Consider the following 17,500-nt stretch of genomic DNA (forward strand, 5'->3'; position numbering starts at 1 on the left):
CCCACCTCTCTATAACCCCTTAACCTTCTCTCTGTTCCCCCACCTCTCTATAACCCATTAACCTTCTCTCTGTTCCCCCACCTCTCTATAACCCCTTAACCTTCTCTCTGTTCCCCCACCTCTATAACCCCTTAACCTTCTCTCTGTTCCCCCACCTCTATAACCCCTTAACCTTCTCTCTGTTCCCCCACCTCTCTATAACCCCTTAACCTTCTCTCTGTTCCCCACCTCTCTATAACCCCTTAACCTTCTCTCTGTTCCCCCACCTCTCTATCACCCCCTTACCCTTCTCTCTGTTCCCCCACCTCTATAACCCCTTAACCTTCTCTCTGTTCCCCCACCTCTCCATCACCCCTTAACCTTCTCTCTGTTCCCCCCACCTCTATAACCCCTTAACCTTCTCTCTGTTCCCCCACCTCTCTATCACCCCTTAACCTTCTCTCTGTTCCCCCACCTCTATAACCCCTTAACCTTCTCTCTGTTCCCCCACCTCTATCACCCCTTAACATTCTCTCTGTTCCCCCACCTCTCTATCACCCCTTAACCTTCTCTCTGTTCCCCCACCTCTCTATAACCCCTTAACCTTCTCTCTGTTCCCCCACCTCTATATAACCCCTTAACCTTCTCTCTGTTCCCCCACCTCTCTATAACCCCTTAACCTTCTCTCTGTTCCCCCACCTCTCTATCACCCCTTAACCTTCTCTCTGTTCCCCCACCTCTCTATCACCCCTTAACCTTATTTCTGTTCCCCCACCTCTCTATAACCCCTTAACCTTCTCTCTGTTCCCCCACCTCTATATCACCCCTTAACCTTCTCTCTGTTCCCCCACCTCTCTATCACCCCTTAACATTCTCTCTGTTCCCCCACCTCTATAACCCCTTAACCTTCTCTCTGTTCCCCCACCTCTCTATAACCCCTTAACCTTCTCTCTGTTCCCCCACCTCTATAACCCCTTAACCTTCTCTCTGTTCCCCCACCTATCTATAACCCCCTTAACCTTCTCTCTGTTCCCCCACCTCTCTATAACCCCTTAACCTTCTCTCTGTTCCCCCACCTCTCTATCACCCCTTAACCTTCTCTCTGTTCCCCCACCTCTCTATCACCCCCTTAACCTTCTCTCTGTTCCCCCACCTCTATAACCCCTTAACCTTCTCTCTGTTCCCCCACCTCTCCATCACCCCTTAACCTTCTCTCTGTTCCCCCACCTCTCTATCACCCCTTAACCTTCTCTCTGTTCCCCCACCTCTATAACCCCTTAACCTTCTCTCTGTTCCCCCACCTCTCTATCACCCCTTAACCTTCTCTCTGTTCCCCCACCTCTCTATCACCCCTTAACCTTCTCTCTGTTCCCCCACCTCTATAACCCCTTAACATTCTCTCTGTTCCCCCACCTCTATAACCCCTTAACCTTCTCTCTGTTCCCCCACCTCTCTATCACCCCTTAACCTTCTTTCTGTTCCCCCACCTCTCTATAACCCCTTAACCTTCTCTCTGTTCCCCCACCTCTATATCACCCCTTAACCTTCTCTCTGTTCCCCCACCTCTCTATAACCCCTTAACCTTCTCTCTGTTCCCCCACCTCTCTATCACCCCTTAACCTTCTCTCTGTTCCCCCACCTCTATATCACCCCTTAACCTTCTCTCTGTTCCCCCACCTCTCTATAACCCCTTAACCTTCTCTCTGTTCCCCCACCTCTATAACCCCTTAACCTTCTCTCTGTTCCCCCACCTCTCTATCACCCCTTAACCTTCTCTCTGTTCCCCCACCTCTCTATAACCCCTTAATCTTCTCTCTGTTCCCCCACCTCTATATCACCCCTTAACCTTCTCTCTGTTCCCCCACCTCTATAACCCCTTAACCTTCTCTCTGTTCCCCCACCTCTCTATAACCCCTTAACCTTCTCTCTGTTCCCCCACCTCTATCACCCCTTAACATTCTCTCTGTTCCCCCACCTCTATCACCCCTTAACCTTCTCTCTGTTCCCCCACCTCTATAACCCCTTAACCTTCTCTCTGTTCCCCCACCTCTCTATAACCCCTTAACCTTATCTCTGTTCCCCCACCTCTATATCACCCCTTAACCTTCTCTCTGTTCCCCCACCTCTATAACCCCTTAACCTTCTCTCTGTTCCCCCACCTCTCTATCACCCCTTAACCTTCTCTCTGTTCCCCCACCTCTATAACCCCTTAACCTTCTCTCTGTTCCCCCACCTCTATCACCCCTTAACATTCTCTCTGTTCCCCCACCTCTCTATCACCCCTTAACCTTCTCTCTGTTCCCCCACCTCTCTATCACCCCTTAACCTTCTCTCTGTTCCCCCACCTCTCTATCACCCCTTAACCTTCTCTCTGTTCCCCCACCTCTCTATCACCCCCTTAACCTTCTCTCTGTTCCCCCACCTCTCTATCACCCCTTAACCTTCTCTCTGTTCCCCCACCTCTCTATCACCCCTTAACCTTCTCTCTGTTCCCCCACCTCTCTATCACCCCTTAACCTTCTCTCTGTTCCCCCACCTCTCTATAACCCCTTAACCTTCTCTCTGTTCCCCCACCTCTCTATCACCCCTTAACCTTCTCTCTGTTCCCCCACCTCTCTATCACCCCTTAACCTTCTCTCTGTTCCCCCACCTCTCTATAACCCCCTTAACCTTCTCTCTGTTCCCCCACCTCTCTATCACCCCTTAACCTTCTCTCTGTTCCCCCACCTCTCTATAACCCCTTAACTTTCTCTCTGTTCCCCCACCTCTCTATCACCCCTTAACCTTCTCTCTCTTTCTCTCGCTCTCTTTCCCCTAAACTTTTTTTCTCTCCCTTACTTTCACTCTCACTCTCGCTCTCTCTCTCTCTCTGTCAGCTCCAGAGGTTGTGGCCAGACATCGGTACGGTCGACCAGTGGACTGTTGGGCAGTAGGGGTCATCATGTATATACTGTGAGTGTTCTTACAGGAGATAACATGTAGGCTACATACTGTTAGGTCATAGATGAGTTATATAACATGTAAAACTCTGGGTCTCAACTTACTGAATAGTAGAATACACAAAGAGCAAGTTCAAAATTTGGTTGTGCATCAGTAATTTTTCAGCTAACAATTTTTACATTGGTAAATTAGTCTAGCCAGCTATCCAAGGCCGGACTTACTGACTACACACATTTTTTTTAATGGTTTTTATAGACATGCAATTTAACTGTAAAAATGTATTACCTTTTAATGTGCCATGAACACAACCATGTTTTCATCTGATTGTCAAACAAATCACTTCAAAAAGTAGGTTACCTTTGCATGTTCATCCAAAATAATTCCATCATCCGAACAGTGCAATTCGGTACTGCGATTTGATGTTCGAAACATATTGCTCACTAATACGTCTCCTGCAGAGAGACAAGAGGGAGCATGTCTCATGGAAATAAAAGTGCTGAAGACATGTTGGCTCACTATCTAAAAAGAAGATGGAGAACAAGCTATAGGATGGAAAATACTGGTGTTTTGGCGCGTCTTAAGGATGGAGGGTCATTTAATTTCCAGTTTGTAGCCCTTTCCTGCAGTCAAATGACCAAAGCGCCCTCTAGTGGCCTACTGGGTGGAATGTTATTAATATCTTTCATAATTTCATAACTAATAAGCGATATTTATTTTTTGCCGAAGATCCGGTGTTTCCATGTCAAACGGTTTTGTTATATTTCAGTCTTCTGTGATGTATATGAGGTGTAATATTGGGATGCAAACTCAATATTGAATACATTTCAACTCTATATCTGACATGGTACAGGTGCCTTATTTTTTTTTTAAGCCCATAACCATGTGTGTGAGGTGGATAGATGAGGTAGATTTGAGGTAGATTTGTTTAAGACTACCAAGAAACACTGTGACCCTGATTTAGCCCACTGCAGTAAAATGTTAAGCAAACGTTATTTCTAAATGATTGAAAAGTACAGTCCAACCCATTGGGTATCTCATCACACCCTCATATGCCATGTCTTGAAATATACGGATAGATTGATTAAAACAACATTTATATTGTAAAACTTCTGACAGCCAACTTTTCTAACCCCGTCCCCAAATGTTGGACTTTATAGCGTTCCCAGAAGGCATGAATGATTGAGTCACTGTTAGTTTTACACTTAAGACATGACTCTGCCGTTGTGCTGTAGAATTTGTTCATTTTGTCTCTTGCGTAATAAAGGCTATACATGAGTTTATACTGAACGAAGCGTACATTTTCGTTAACTGTAATTTATATGTTTTCTAAGAGGTTGTCAGTTCGATAGGCTCTCTGCAAGATGTTATAAATCTTAGCTATCATATAAGTATCCTTTTCTGACTCAAATAGAATTCCCTCAACATTGCTCTGATATCCAAAAGATTTCAGATCGAAATTGTGATAAAACTTTTAAGTTGCGTGCATTTGAAAATATCTACATTGGTCAGTCCAAAATTGCTTTTTAATTTTGTCATGGAAATAATTGTGTTTCCTGTTACCAAGTCAGTTACGGTTTCTATGCCTTTTTAGTTTTCCATGTCGACCAATTTATCGCTGAATTGTGAAAAGCTATCCAAGGATTGTTCCATAGGGGTTGTGTTTCTAGGGAGTGATATTGGTTCTTGTAGAATACGTTTCATTTTCTTCCATATTGTTATAGTTTTCTTAACAATGAAGTTGTTAATGTTCTTAGCTCCTTCCTTTGAAAACAGACACGTGAAAATATTCTGGGGATGAGCATCTTCAATATGTACCCATTGTTCCTTTTTAGTGCATTTAACTATATGTCTCAAGTAAAAGCCTTGGGTGGCGAGTTGATACAATCCCAAGTCTGGGAGGTTAAAACCCCCCCTCAGACTCAGGAAGATGTAAAACTTTCCTTTTTATTCTATGAGTTTTATTTGCCCGTATAAAGTCTGTTATGACCGAGCATACTTTTTTAAAGAATGTCTTCGGTGGGATAATTGGTATTACCGAAAATGAAAATGACTTTTAGGGGGTTGGGGAGATCTCGTCCTGTCACCAGTAATAACTCATCATAATGATTAGTCCTGTCCCCAGTAATAACTCATCATAATGATTAGTCCTGTCCCCAGTAATAACTCATCATAATGATTAGTCCTGTCCCCAGTAATAACTCATCATAATGATTGAGGAGATTTTAATGTTTATTTGTATTTATTAGCTACTCTTCCTGGGGTTTATTATGGATCCCCATTAGTTCCTACCAAGGCAGCAGCTACTCTTCCTGGGGTTTATTATGGATCCCCATTAGTTCCTACCAAGGCAGCAGCTACTCTTCCTGGGGTTTATTATGGATCCCCATTAGTTCCTGCCAAGGCAGCAGCTACTCTTCCTGGGGTTTATTATGGATCCCCATTAGTTCCTACCAAGGCAGCAGCTACTCTTCCTGGGGTTTATTATGGATCCCCATTAGTTCCTGCCAAGGCAGCAGCTACTCTTCCTGGGGTTTATTATGGATCCCCATTAGTTCCTACCAAGGCAGCAGCTACTCTTCCTGGGGTTTATTATGGATCCCCATTAGTTCCTACCAAGGCAGCAGCTACTCTTCCTGGGGTTTATTATGGATCCCCATTAGTTCCTGCCAAGGCAGCAGCTACTCTTCCTGGGGTTTATTATGGATCCCCATTAGTTCCTGCCAAAGCAGCAGCTACTCTTCCTGGGGTTTATTATGGATCCCCATTAGTTCCTGCCAAGGCAGCAGCTACTCTTCCTGGGGTTTATTATGGATCCCCATTAGTTCCTGCCAAGGCAGCAGCTACTCTTCCTGAGGTCCAGCAACATTAAGGCAGTTATATACAATTTAAAAAACATTAAGTGTGTGCCCTCAGGCCACTATTCTACTACCACATATCTACAACACAAAGTCCATGTGTACATGTGTGTAGAGTGCGGATGGTATCAAGTGTGTGTCTGTGCCTGTGTGTGTGTGTGTCTATTCACAGTCCCCACTGTTCCATAAGGTGTATTCTTACCTGTTTTTTAAATCTGATTTTACTGCTTGCGTCAGTTACCTGATGTGGAATAGAGTTCCATGTAGTCATGGCTCTATGTAGTACTGTGGGCCTCCCATAGTCTGTTCTGGACTTGGGGACTGTGAAGAGACCTCTGGTGGCATGTCTTGTGGGGCATGCATGGGTGTCTGAGCTGTGTGCTATTAGTTTAAACAGACACCTCGGTGCATTCAACATGTCAATACCTCTCACAAAAACAAGTAGTGATGAAGTCAATCTCTCCTCTACTTTGAGCCAGGAGAGATTGACATGCATATGAATGTTAGTTCTCCGTGCACATTAAAGGGCCAGCAGTTATGCACTGTTCTGGGCCTAATGTAAGTCCCTCTTTGTGGTACCTGACCACACGACTGAACAGTAGTCCAGGTGCGACAAAACTAGGGCCTGTAGGACCTGCCTTGTTGATAGTGCTGTTAAGAAGGCAGAGCAGTGCTTTATTATGGACAGACTTCTCCCCATCTTAGCTACTGTTGTATCAATATATTTTAACCATGACAGTTTACAATCCAGGGTTACTCCAAGCAGTTTAGTCTCCTCAACTTTTGCAATTTCCACATTATTAATTACAAGATTTAGTTGAGGTTTAGTGAATGATTTGTCCCAAATACAAAGCTTTTAGTTTTTGAAATATTTAGGACTAACTTATTCCTTGACACCCATTCTGAAACTGACTGCAGCTCTTTGTTAAGTGTTAAAGTGATTTCACTTGCTGTAGTAACTGACGTGTCTAGTGTTGAGTCATCCGCATAAATAGACACTCAGGCTTTACTCAGAGACAGTGGCAGGTCATTAGTAAAGATTGAAAAAAGAAAGGGGCCTAGACAGCTGCCCTGGGGAATGACTGACTCTACCTGGATTTTGTTGGAGAGGCTTCCATTAAAGAACACCCTCTGTGTTCTGTTAGACAAGTAACTCTTTATCCACAATATAGCAGGGGGTGTAAAGCCATAACACATACGTTTTTTCCGAAGCAGATTATGATCGATAATGTCAAAAGCTGCACTGAAGTCTAACAAAACAGCTCCCACCATATTTTTATTATCGATTTCTCTCAGCCAATCATCAGCCATTTGTGTAAATGCATGTTGAATGCCCTTCCCTATAAACGTGCTGAAAATCTGTTGTTAATTTGTTTACTGTGAAATAGCATTTTATCTGGTCAAACACATATTTTTCCAAAAGTTTACTACGGGTTGGAAACAGGCTGATTGGTTGGCTGTTTGAGCCAGTAAAGGGGGCTTTGCTATTCTTGGGTAACGGAATGACTTTTGCTTCCCTCCAGGCCTGAGGGCACACACTTTCTAGTAGGCTTAGATTGAAGAGATGGCAAATAGGAGTGGCAATATCGTCCACTATCATCCTCAGTAATTTTCCCATCCAAGTTGTCAGACCCAGGTGGCTTGTCATTGTTTAAAAACAACAATAATTTTTCACCTCTTCCACGTTCATTTTACGGAATTCAAAATTACAACGCTTGTCTTTCATAATTTGGTCAGTTATGCATGGAGGTGTCACAGGTTCAGAATTTTTTGTTGGCATGTCATGCCTAAGTTTGCTATCCTTGCCTATGAAAAAATCATTAAAGTAGTTGGCAATATCAGTGGGTTTTGTGATGAATGAGCCATCTGATTCAATGAATGATGGAGCTGAATTTGCCTTTTTACCCAGAATTTCATTTAAGGTGCTCCAACGCTTTTTACTATCATTCTTTATGTCATTTATCTTTGTTTCATAGGACAGTTTCTTCTTGTTGTTCGATTTAGTCACATGATTTCTCAATTTACAGTATGTTTGCCATTCCTTTTGCCTCATCCCTCTCAACCATAGGAACAGGAACAGCGCCGGAAGAAGATGGCTGCCGTTTTACAGCCCTCTAACCAATTGTACTATTATGTGTGTTTTTCCGCGTTATTTGTAATTTATTTTGTACATAATGTTTCTGCCATCGTCTCTTATAACCAAAGATAGCTTCTGGATATCAGGACAGCGATTACTCACCTCGCATTGGACGAATACTTTTTCTTCAACGAGGCGTTCGCGAAGGATATTCTACAGACACCCAACAAGGCCCAGATCCCCGTCATTCGCGTGAGGAAGAGACGGAGATATCGTGGGCGCAGATCCGGGTGCCTTGTAAGGATCCGACTACATGACTGCATGGCTGCATGGCCAGGCACGACTCCAACACCATCATTAAGTTTGCCGACGACACAACAGTGGTAGGCCTGATCACCGACAACGATGAGACAGCCTATAGGGAGGAGGTCAGAGATCTGGCCGTGTGGTGCCAGGACAACAACCTCTCCCTCAACGTGACCAAGACAAAGGAGATGATTGTGGACTACAGGAAAAAAAAGAGGACTGAGCACGCCCCCATTCTCATCGACGGGGCTGTAGTGGAACAGGTTGAGAGCTTCAAGTTCCTTGGTGTCCACATCACCAACGAACTATCATGGTCCAAACACACCAAGACAGTCGTGAAGAGGGCACGACAAAGCCTATTCCCCCTCAGGAGACTAAAAAGATTTGGCATGGGTCCTCAGATCCTCACAAAATTCTACAGCTGCACCATCGAGAGCATCCTGACTGGTTGCATCACCGCCTGGTATGGCAACTGCTTGGCCTCTGACCGCAAGGCACTACAGAGGGTAGTGCGTACGGCCCAGTACATCACTGGGGCAAAGCTCCCTGCCATCCAGGACCTCTATACCAGGCGGTGTCAGAGGAAGGCCCTCAAAATTGTCAAAGACTCCAGCCACCCTAGTCATAGACTGTTCTCTCTGCTACCGCACGGCAAGCGGTACCGGAGTGCCAAGTCTAGGTCCAAAAGACTTCTCAACAGCTTCTACCCCCAAGCCATAAGACTCCTGAACAGCTAATCATGGCTACCCGGACTATTTGCACTGCCCCCCACCCCATCCTTTTTACGCTGCTGCTACTCTGTTAAGTATTTATGCATAGTCACTTTAACTCTACCCACATGTACATATTACCTCAACTACCTCAACTAGCCGGTGCCCCCGCACATTGACTATGCAACGGTACCCCCCTGTATATATAGCCTCCCTACTGTCACTTTATTTTACTTCTGCTCTTTTTTTCTCAACACTTTTTTGTTGTTGTTTTATTCTTACTTTTTTTGTTTAAAATAAATGCACTGTTGGTTAAGGGCTGTAAGTAAGCATTTCACTGTAATGTCTGCACCTGTTGTATTCGGCGCATGTGACCAATAAAATTTGATTTGATTTGATTTGACCATACATTTTTTCAATTCCTCATCAATCCATGTGAATTTAACAGCTTTTACAGTTATTTTCTTAATGGGTGCATGCTTATTAGTAACTGGAATAAGCAATTTCATCAATGTGTCCAGTGCAGCATCTGGTTGCTCCTCATTACACACCACAGACCTCATTACACACCACAGACCAGCAAATATTATCTACATCTTCAACATAAGAATCATTACTAAACGTATTGTATGACCTCTTATACACTATATTAGGCCCAGCCTTTGGAACTTTGGTTTTCCTAGATATGGCTACTATATTATGATCACTACATCCAATGGATTTGGACACTGCTTTAGAGCAGATTCTGCAGCATTAGTATGTCACGCCCTGGCTCTGGGGACTCTCGTATGTTGAGCCAGGGTGTTAGGTTCTAGTTTTGTGTTTCTATGTTGGCCAGGGTGGCTCCCAATCAGAGACGGCTGTTGCTCGTTGTCTCTGATTGGGAGCCATACTTAGGTAGCTGTAAGGCATTCGTTTGGTGTGGTTTCTTGTTCCTTTTGATTTGTGTTTGTATCGAAGGACTTCACGTTTCGTTTGTTGTTTTGTTTCGCTGTGGTGTACAAGAAAATAAATATGTACGCATCTCACGCTGCGCCTTGGCCCGCTTCTTTTCAAGACGATCGTGACAGAAGAAACCACCACGACTGGGTCAAGCAGCGTGATGAGGAGAAAGGTTGGAATTGGGAGCAGTGGAGAGAGAATTGGACGAGAACCATGGGGGCCTGGTCCACGGGGGAGAGACAAGCCCAGAACATTTTTAGGGGGGGGCTCACGCCGTGGACGACGGGGCAGCAGGAGTACGGGATAGAGTGGTTCAGAGGGTTGGCAGAGGAGGCCGCCAGGTTACGGGAGTTACTGGACACCAGGGGGAAGGAGTATGTAGAGGCACGGCGAGAGGTACTGGGGTGTGTTGCCAGTCCGGTCCGGCCCGTTCCTGATCCCCGCGTAGGGCCAGTGGCGTGTGTTCCCAGTACGGTTCGGTCTGTTCCTGCCTCTCGCACCGAGCCTGTGGTGCGCGTCGCCAGCCCGGTCCGGCCTGTTCCTGTCCCTCGCGCCAAGCCTGTGGTGCGCGTCGCCAGCCCGGTTCGGCCTGTTCCTGCTCCCCTTACCAAGCCTATGGTGCGCGTCGCCAGCCCAGTCCGGCCTGTTCCTGCTCCCCGCACCAAGCCAGTGGTGCGCTTCGTCAGCCCGGTTCGGCCCGTCCCTGCTCCCCGCACCAAGCCAATGGTGCGCGTCGTCAGCCCGGTCCGGCCTGTTCCTGCGCCCCGCACCAAGCAAGTGGGGCACTTCATCAGCCCGGTTCGGCCCGTCCCTGCTCCCCGCACCAAGCCAATGGTGCGCTTCGTCAACCCGGTTCGGCCCGTCCCTGCTCCCCGCACCAAGACAATGGTGCGCGTCGTCAGCCCGGTCCGGCCTGTTCCTGCTCCCCGCACCAAACAAGTGGTGCGCTTCATCAGCCCGGTTCGGCCCGTCCCTGCTCCCCGCACCAAGCCAATGGTGTGCGTCGTCAGCCCGGTCCGGCCCGTCCCTGCTCCCCGCACCAAGCCTGTGGTGCGCGTCGTCAGTCCGGCACAGCCCGTGCCTGTTCCACCGGTGCCTGGTCCCGCACCGGTCAGCTGCTCCACTCCGAGCTAGAGCATTCCGCTCCACCAGTGTTCAGTCCAGCTCCGGCCAGCAGGGCCAGACCGGATCAGGGGCGCTTTGGGGGTTAGAGAGGGAGTGGGAGTCATGCCCGGAGCCGGATCCACCGCCGAGGCGGAGTGCCCACCCGGTCCCTCCCCTGTTGTGTTTGGTTGGCGCGGCCGGAGTCCGCGCCTTTGGGGGGGGGGTACTGTCACGCCCTGGCTCTGGGGACTCTCGTATGTTGAGCCAGGGTGTTAGGTTCTAGTTTTGTGTTTCTATGTTGGCCAGGGTGGCTCCCAATCAGAGACGGCTGTTGCTCGTTGTCTCTGATTGGGAGCCATACTTAGGTAGCTGTAAGGCATTCGTTTGGTGTGGTTTCTTGTTCCTTTTGATTTGTGTTTGTATCGAAGGACTTCACGTTTCGTTTGTTGTTTTGTTTCGCTGTGGTGTACAAGAAAAATAAATATGTACGCATCTCACGCTGCGCCTTGGCCCGCTTCTTTTCAAGACGATCGTGACATAGTAAAGATGTGATCAATACATGTTGATGATTTCATTCCTGTGCTGTTTGTAAATACCCTGGTAGGTTGCCGGCACTGGTTACAGTTTGAAGCTTTCTCTTGAGTGGGCAGCTTGATGACAGCCAGTCAATATTTAGGTCACCCAGAAAATATACCTCTGTTGATATCACATACATTATCAAGCATTTCACACATACAGTATTATCCAGATACTGACTCTTAGCACTTGGTGGTCTATAGCAGCTTCCCACCAGAATGGGCTTTAGGTGAGGCAGATTAACCTGTAGCCATATTACTTCAACAGTATTTAACATGAGATCCTCTCTAAGCTTTACAGGAATATGAATCTGAACATACACAGCAACATCTTCTCCATGGGCATTCCTGTCTCTTCTGAAGATGTTGAAACCTTGTATTGCTACCACTGTATCATCAAATACTGTCTCCTGAGTGGCGCAGTGGTCTAAAGCACTGCATCGCAGTGCTAACTGTGCCACTAGAGATCCTGGTTCGAATCCAGGCTCTGTCGCAGCCGGCCGCGACCGGGAGACTCATGGGCGGCGCACAATTGGCCCAGCGTCGTCCAGGGTAGGGGAGGGAATGGCCGGCAGGGATGTAGCTCAGTTGATAGAGCATGGCGTTTGCAACGCCAGGGTTGTGGGTTCGATTCCCACGGGGGGCCAGTATAAAAAAAAATGTATTCACTAACTGTAAGTCGCTCTGGATAAGAGCGTCTGCTAAAATGTAAATGTAATCAAATGTATTATCTAAGTGAGTTTCAGAGATAGTCAGTATATAAATGTTATCGGTTACTAGCAAGTTATTGATTTCATGGACCTTGTTTCTTAGGTTAAATGTGACCGACCTGCTCGTTTTGGTCTTATGTAGCAAAATTTGAAATTGTGTATATATTGGATAAAAGTAGAGACTCAGAGCTAGAAAATGGTATATCATACACTGTAGTTGAGGTACAATGGGAAAGTAATTCTGCTTTTGAAAGTTGATAAACTTGTAACCTCACTTTTGAGAAAAGAAAATGGCCCTTGAATGTTTTGGTAAACCTGCTGGAGAGCTCTTCTTTGTCGTCTTACACCTATTCAGCATCGTTCACACCCTCTTAAGCCTTAGCCCCACCCATGTCTTTAAGGATTCACATGTGAGGCCATGTGCTAAACAGAGTGAGTAGTTTAGTAAACAACCAAAGATTTCAAGACTAAAAGTGGATAAAGTAGTAGCCTACAATAAGGAAAAACTCCAGGTAAAAATACCCTTTATCTAGTCCTTGGCCTATATCCTAATCTGACTTTGGTGCAGGTCATGTTGTTCTTCACATTACCGTATCTGGTAAACACACACTATATCTTATAAAATCTATGTTTATTTGTCACATGCACAGGATATAGAACGTGTTTGCTTATTTTTTTATTTGTGAGTTTTGGTGGGCGGTACTCTCTTGGCAGGTTTGTTGTGGTGCCAGATTCTTTCCATTTTTTAATAATGGATTTAATGGTGCTCCGTGGGATGATCAAAGTTTCAGATATTTTTTTATAACCCTGATCTGTACTTCTCCACAACTTTGTAATGCAACAAAATAGGAAAAACACCAAGGGGATGAATACTTTTGCAAGGCACTGTACACATGTTCTTGAAATACAATAGATGGCAGTAATCACCCCCAGACACACCTGACTAACTTGATGGGTCATGTAATCATCTGGTGAAGTGGGGTCTTTTGTTTAGACATGTTGCTAGCTAAATAATTAACCTAATGGTGATTTCAAGACAACTGGGAACTTGTCAAATCATGACATCAGTGATCTAGAAAGAGGCCCGGGTATCCTGAAATAAAGAAATGATCTCACTACAATACATTTTAATAGAAAGGTAGCAAAAATAGAAAAGATTTTGCTACCGTGGAAAGGAAAGTACCTGTCTATTTGTAGAAAAATCACACTGATTAACTCTTTAGTATTATCCCAGTTTACCTATTTTTCTTATGGTCTTGCCTACAACTAGCGACCTGTTTTTTAAATTATATGAGCAAAGAATATTCAATTTTATTTGGAACGGCAAGCCAGATAAAATTAAACTGCCTATTTATATAATGAATATGAATTCGGAGGGCAGAAATGATTAAATATTGAAGTATTAGACCTCTCACTAAAGGCGTCAGTCATACAAAAGTTATACTTAAATCCAAACTGGTTCTCTTAGTAAGAATGTCTCAACCCCATGTTCAAGAATGGCAGTTTTTCCCTTTATTCAGATTACAACCACTCACTTTCAGTTGTTTGAAAATGAAATAATCTCCAAAATATTGCTATTTTTAAAACAAGCAATAGAAAGTTGAATACAATTTCAGTTTAATCCACCAGAAAAGACAGAACATATATTACAACAAATATTGTGGTTAAACTAAAATATACTAATTGCTATAGTCCCCTGTAGCTCAATTGGTAGAGCATGGTGCTTGCAACGCCAGGGTTTAGGGTTCATTTCCCACGGACGGCCAGTATGAAAAAATAAATAATTATGCACTCACTAACTGTAAGTCGCTCTGGATAAGAGCATCTGCTAAATGACAAAAAAATAAAATAAAAATGTAAACAAAAAAGATTAAAAACCATGATCAAAATAAAAAAAAGGTTGAATCTTTGTAAATGACATCAGAAATAGGACTGGTGGAGATCCATTTTTGACATGCGTTTTTCAGGATTTTGTTGTTGTTATTCTGTCTCTCACTGTTCAAATAAACCTACCATTAAAATTATAGACTGATCATGTCTTTGTCAGTGGGCAAACGTACAAAATCAGCAGGGGATCAAATACTTTTTTCCCCTCACTGTACATATTGGAACCATCTTACAGATCGCATTCACTCTTCTCCAGAGGTTGCATTGCCCCATGGACGTTCTCACCATAAAACCAGGACAGTGAATCATTCTAATAAGTTTGGTTTTAATAAAATTTAACCAAAAACAAGCACTGTTTTTTTAAACAACAATAAATAAATAAAATAAAATAAATAAACTCGGCAGGATATAAAAATACACGACGCTTTGAACCATCATTATATTATATATATTATTATTATTCATTATTATTATATTCATCATTAGCCTAGCCTAGCCTAGCCTAGCCTAGCGACGCTGTTGAACCAGTATAGTTATAGTTATTATATTCTAGGGTAAGTAAGGGAAGAGTGTGTATTCATCGAGGTTCTCATGTCTCGTTTTATTAGCCTACATCATGGAGGGGGGTTTTTACGCATTTCCAAAAGCATGGCTATAATAACGCAGGCCTGCCTACAATACTCCTCTCAAACTTGATCTTTTAATAAAGCTTTGGTGATTAAGATTTATTTTCAAGCAGTCTCACAAGCCAAATCCTTTTTCAACGGTCTTGACTAGCCTACTTGATTACATTGGGCAAGACAAAAAGAAAACAGCTTTCATTGAGAGGAGGGGAGGCTATGCTTGGTTTTTAATCAAATAAAACAAAATGGGGAAAAAACATTTTTGTTTTATGTTCCTAAATACGAAGTATACAGGCACCTAAAGCACATCTTATTCCATGTGCGTCACGGCTGGATCGTCTGCGTTTCCCCTGTCAAAATTGATGACTGAAATTAGCACTTTGGATCATGTTTTTAAGGACACTTCTCAAATATTTCCACTCTGCCCATCTGAGCTCAAGAGTGCTGATGTTACACAGGTAAATGACCAAACCTGATGGGCTGAAAATGCCAGTGCGCCAGTTTTTACATGACGAAATTGCAAACTAACATGCGTTTGAAGGATGAAGGGGCCGGAGTCTCAGAAACTCTCACGGTCCAATGAGGGGGAGCTCTGAAGACCTGAACCTGAGGTAGAAGTCACTGGAGAGGGAGACAGAACAGATGACGAAGGTGCAGGTATCTCCGGATCCGATCTCGAAGCGGAAGCCCCAAGGGTTGAAGGCGCCAGAACCTCTGGATCCAGGGCGGCGAAGCTGTTTGAAGTCTGTATCCGGTCTGGGCTTCTCATCACCAAGGAGGCCCATATTGTCAAAGGCCACTGATTTCTACTTCCACGGTGAGTGAAGTGGCTCCATGGTTGGTTGACAGGGTCAAGAATAGGAACATCCACTAAGTCATCCAGAAGCATCCTACTAACTCAATTTTCCAAGGAATGGGGAGACCCCTTCGTGGAAGGATTACTGCAGAGCACCGGCCAGTCGTTTATGGAGAGACGACACAGTGGTGACACTCCCACCAGGTCAGAGCGGCATCCAGCTACAGCGTCCAGCTACAGGAGTAGAAGAGGTGGTGACACCTTCACCAGGTCAGAGTAGCCACTTCGCCTCTGTAGTCCTCTGCGAGCAAACAGTTACATTGAAAGTCCGGACGGTCCACATAAACACAGCTCCTGCAGCGTTGAAACCGTTCGTTAGCGACCTCCATTTGAAACTACAGGCTAGCTAGGCTAACTGAGCTAGGCTAACTGGGCTAACTGGGCTAGGCTAACTGAGCTTCTATGTCTATCTTCTTGACAGAAATATATACACTGCTCAAAAAAATAAAGGGAACACTAAAATAACACATCCTAGATCTGAATGAATGAAATAATCTTATTAAATACTTTTTTCTTTACATAGTTGAATGTGCTGACAACAAAATCACACAAAAATGATCAATGGAAATCAAATGTATCAACCCATGGAGGTCTGGATTTGGAGTCACCCTCAAAATTAAAGTGGAAAACCACACTACAGGCTGATCCAACTTTGATGTAATGTCCTTAAAACAAGTCAAAATGAGGCTCAGTAGTGTGTGTGGCCTCCACGTGCCTGTATGACCTCCCTACAACGCCTGGGCATGCTCCTGATGAGGTGGCGGATGGTCTCCTGAGGGATCTCCTCCCATACCTGGACTAAAGCATCCACCAACTCCTGGACAGTCTGTGGTGCAATGTGGCGTTGGTGGATTGAGTGAGACATGATGTCCCAGATGTGCTCAATTGGATTCAGGTCTGGGGAATGGGCGGGCCAGTCCATAGCATCAATGCCTTCCTCTTGCAGGAACTGCTGACACACTCCAGCCACATGAGGTCTAGCATTGTCTTGCATTAGGAGGAACCCAGGGCCAACCGCACCAGCATATGGTCTCACAAGGGGTCTGAGGATCTCATCTCGGTACCTAATGGCAGTCAGGCTACCTCTGGCGAGCACATGGAGGGCTGTGCGGCCCCCCAAAGAAATGCCACCCCACACCATGACTGACCCACCGCCAAACCGGTCATGCTGGAGGATGTTGCAGGCAGCAGAACGTTCTCCACGGCGTCTCCAGACTCTGTCACGTCTGTCACGTGCTCAGTGTGAACCTGCTTTCATCTGTGAAGAGCACAGGGCGCCAGTGGCGAATTTGCCTATCTTGGTGTTCTCTGGCAAATGCCAAACATCCTGCACGGTGTTGCGCTGTAAGCACAACCCCCACCTGTGGACGTCGGGCCCTCATACCACCCTCATGGAGTCTGTTTCTGACCGTTTGAGCAGACACATGCACATTTGTGGCCTGCTGGAGGTCATTTTGCAGGGCTCTGGCAGTGCTCTTCCTGCTCCTCCTTGCACAAAGGCGGAGGTAGCAGTCCTGCTGCTGGGTTGTTGCCCTCCTATGGCCTCCTCCACGTCTCCTGATGTACTGGCCTGTCTCCTGGTAGCGCCTCCATGCTCTGGACACTACGCTGACAGACACAGCAAACCTTCTTGCCACAGCTCGCATTGATGTGCCATCCTGGATGAGCTGCACTACCTGAGCCACTTGTGTGGGTTGTGGACTCCGTCTCATGCTACCACTAGAGTGAAAGCACCGCCAGCATTCAAAAGTGACCAAAACATCAGCCAGGAAGCATAGGAACTGAGAAGTGGTCTGTGGTCACCACCTGCAAAGCCAGTCCTTTATTGGGGGTGTCTTGCTAATTGCCTATAATTTCCACCTGTTGTCTATTCCATTTGCACAACAGCATGTGATATTTATTGTCAATCAGTGTTGCTTCCTAAGTGGACATTTTG

At 45.3% G+C, this 17,500-nt stretch overlaps 1 protein-coding gene across 1 annotated transcript in view; it reads left to right on the forward strand.

The window, feature by feature from the left end:
• Nucleotides 1-17,500, forward strand: part of LOC121537846 (caM kinase-like vesicle-associated protein) — a 54,346-nt gene that overhangs the window by 10,387 nt on the left and 26,459 nt on the right. Inside the window, exon 6 of the mRNA XM_045218185.1 lies at nucleotides 2,856-2,931. Coding sequence (XP_045074120.1) covers nucleotides 2,856-2,931 — 76 coding nt within the window. The remainder of the gene's footprint in view (nucleotides 1-2,855; nucleotides 2,932-17,500) is intronic.

Source organism: Coregonus clupeaformis, unplaced genomic scaffold, assembly GCF_020615455.1.
Source record: "Coregonus clupeaformis isolate EN_2021a unplaced genomic scaffold, ASM2061545v1 scaf1424, whole genome shotgun sequence".
Taxonomy (NCBI): domain Eukaryota; kingdom Metazoa; phylum Chordata; class Actinopteri; order Salmoniformes; family Salmonidae; genus Coregonus; species Coregonus clupeaformis.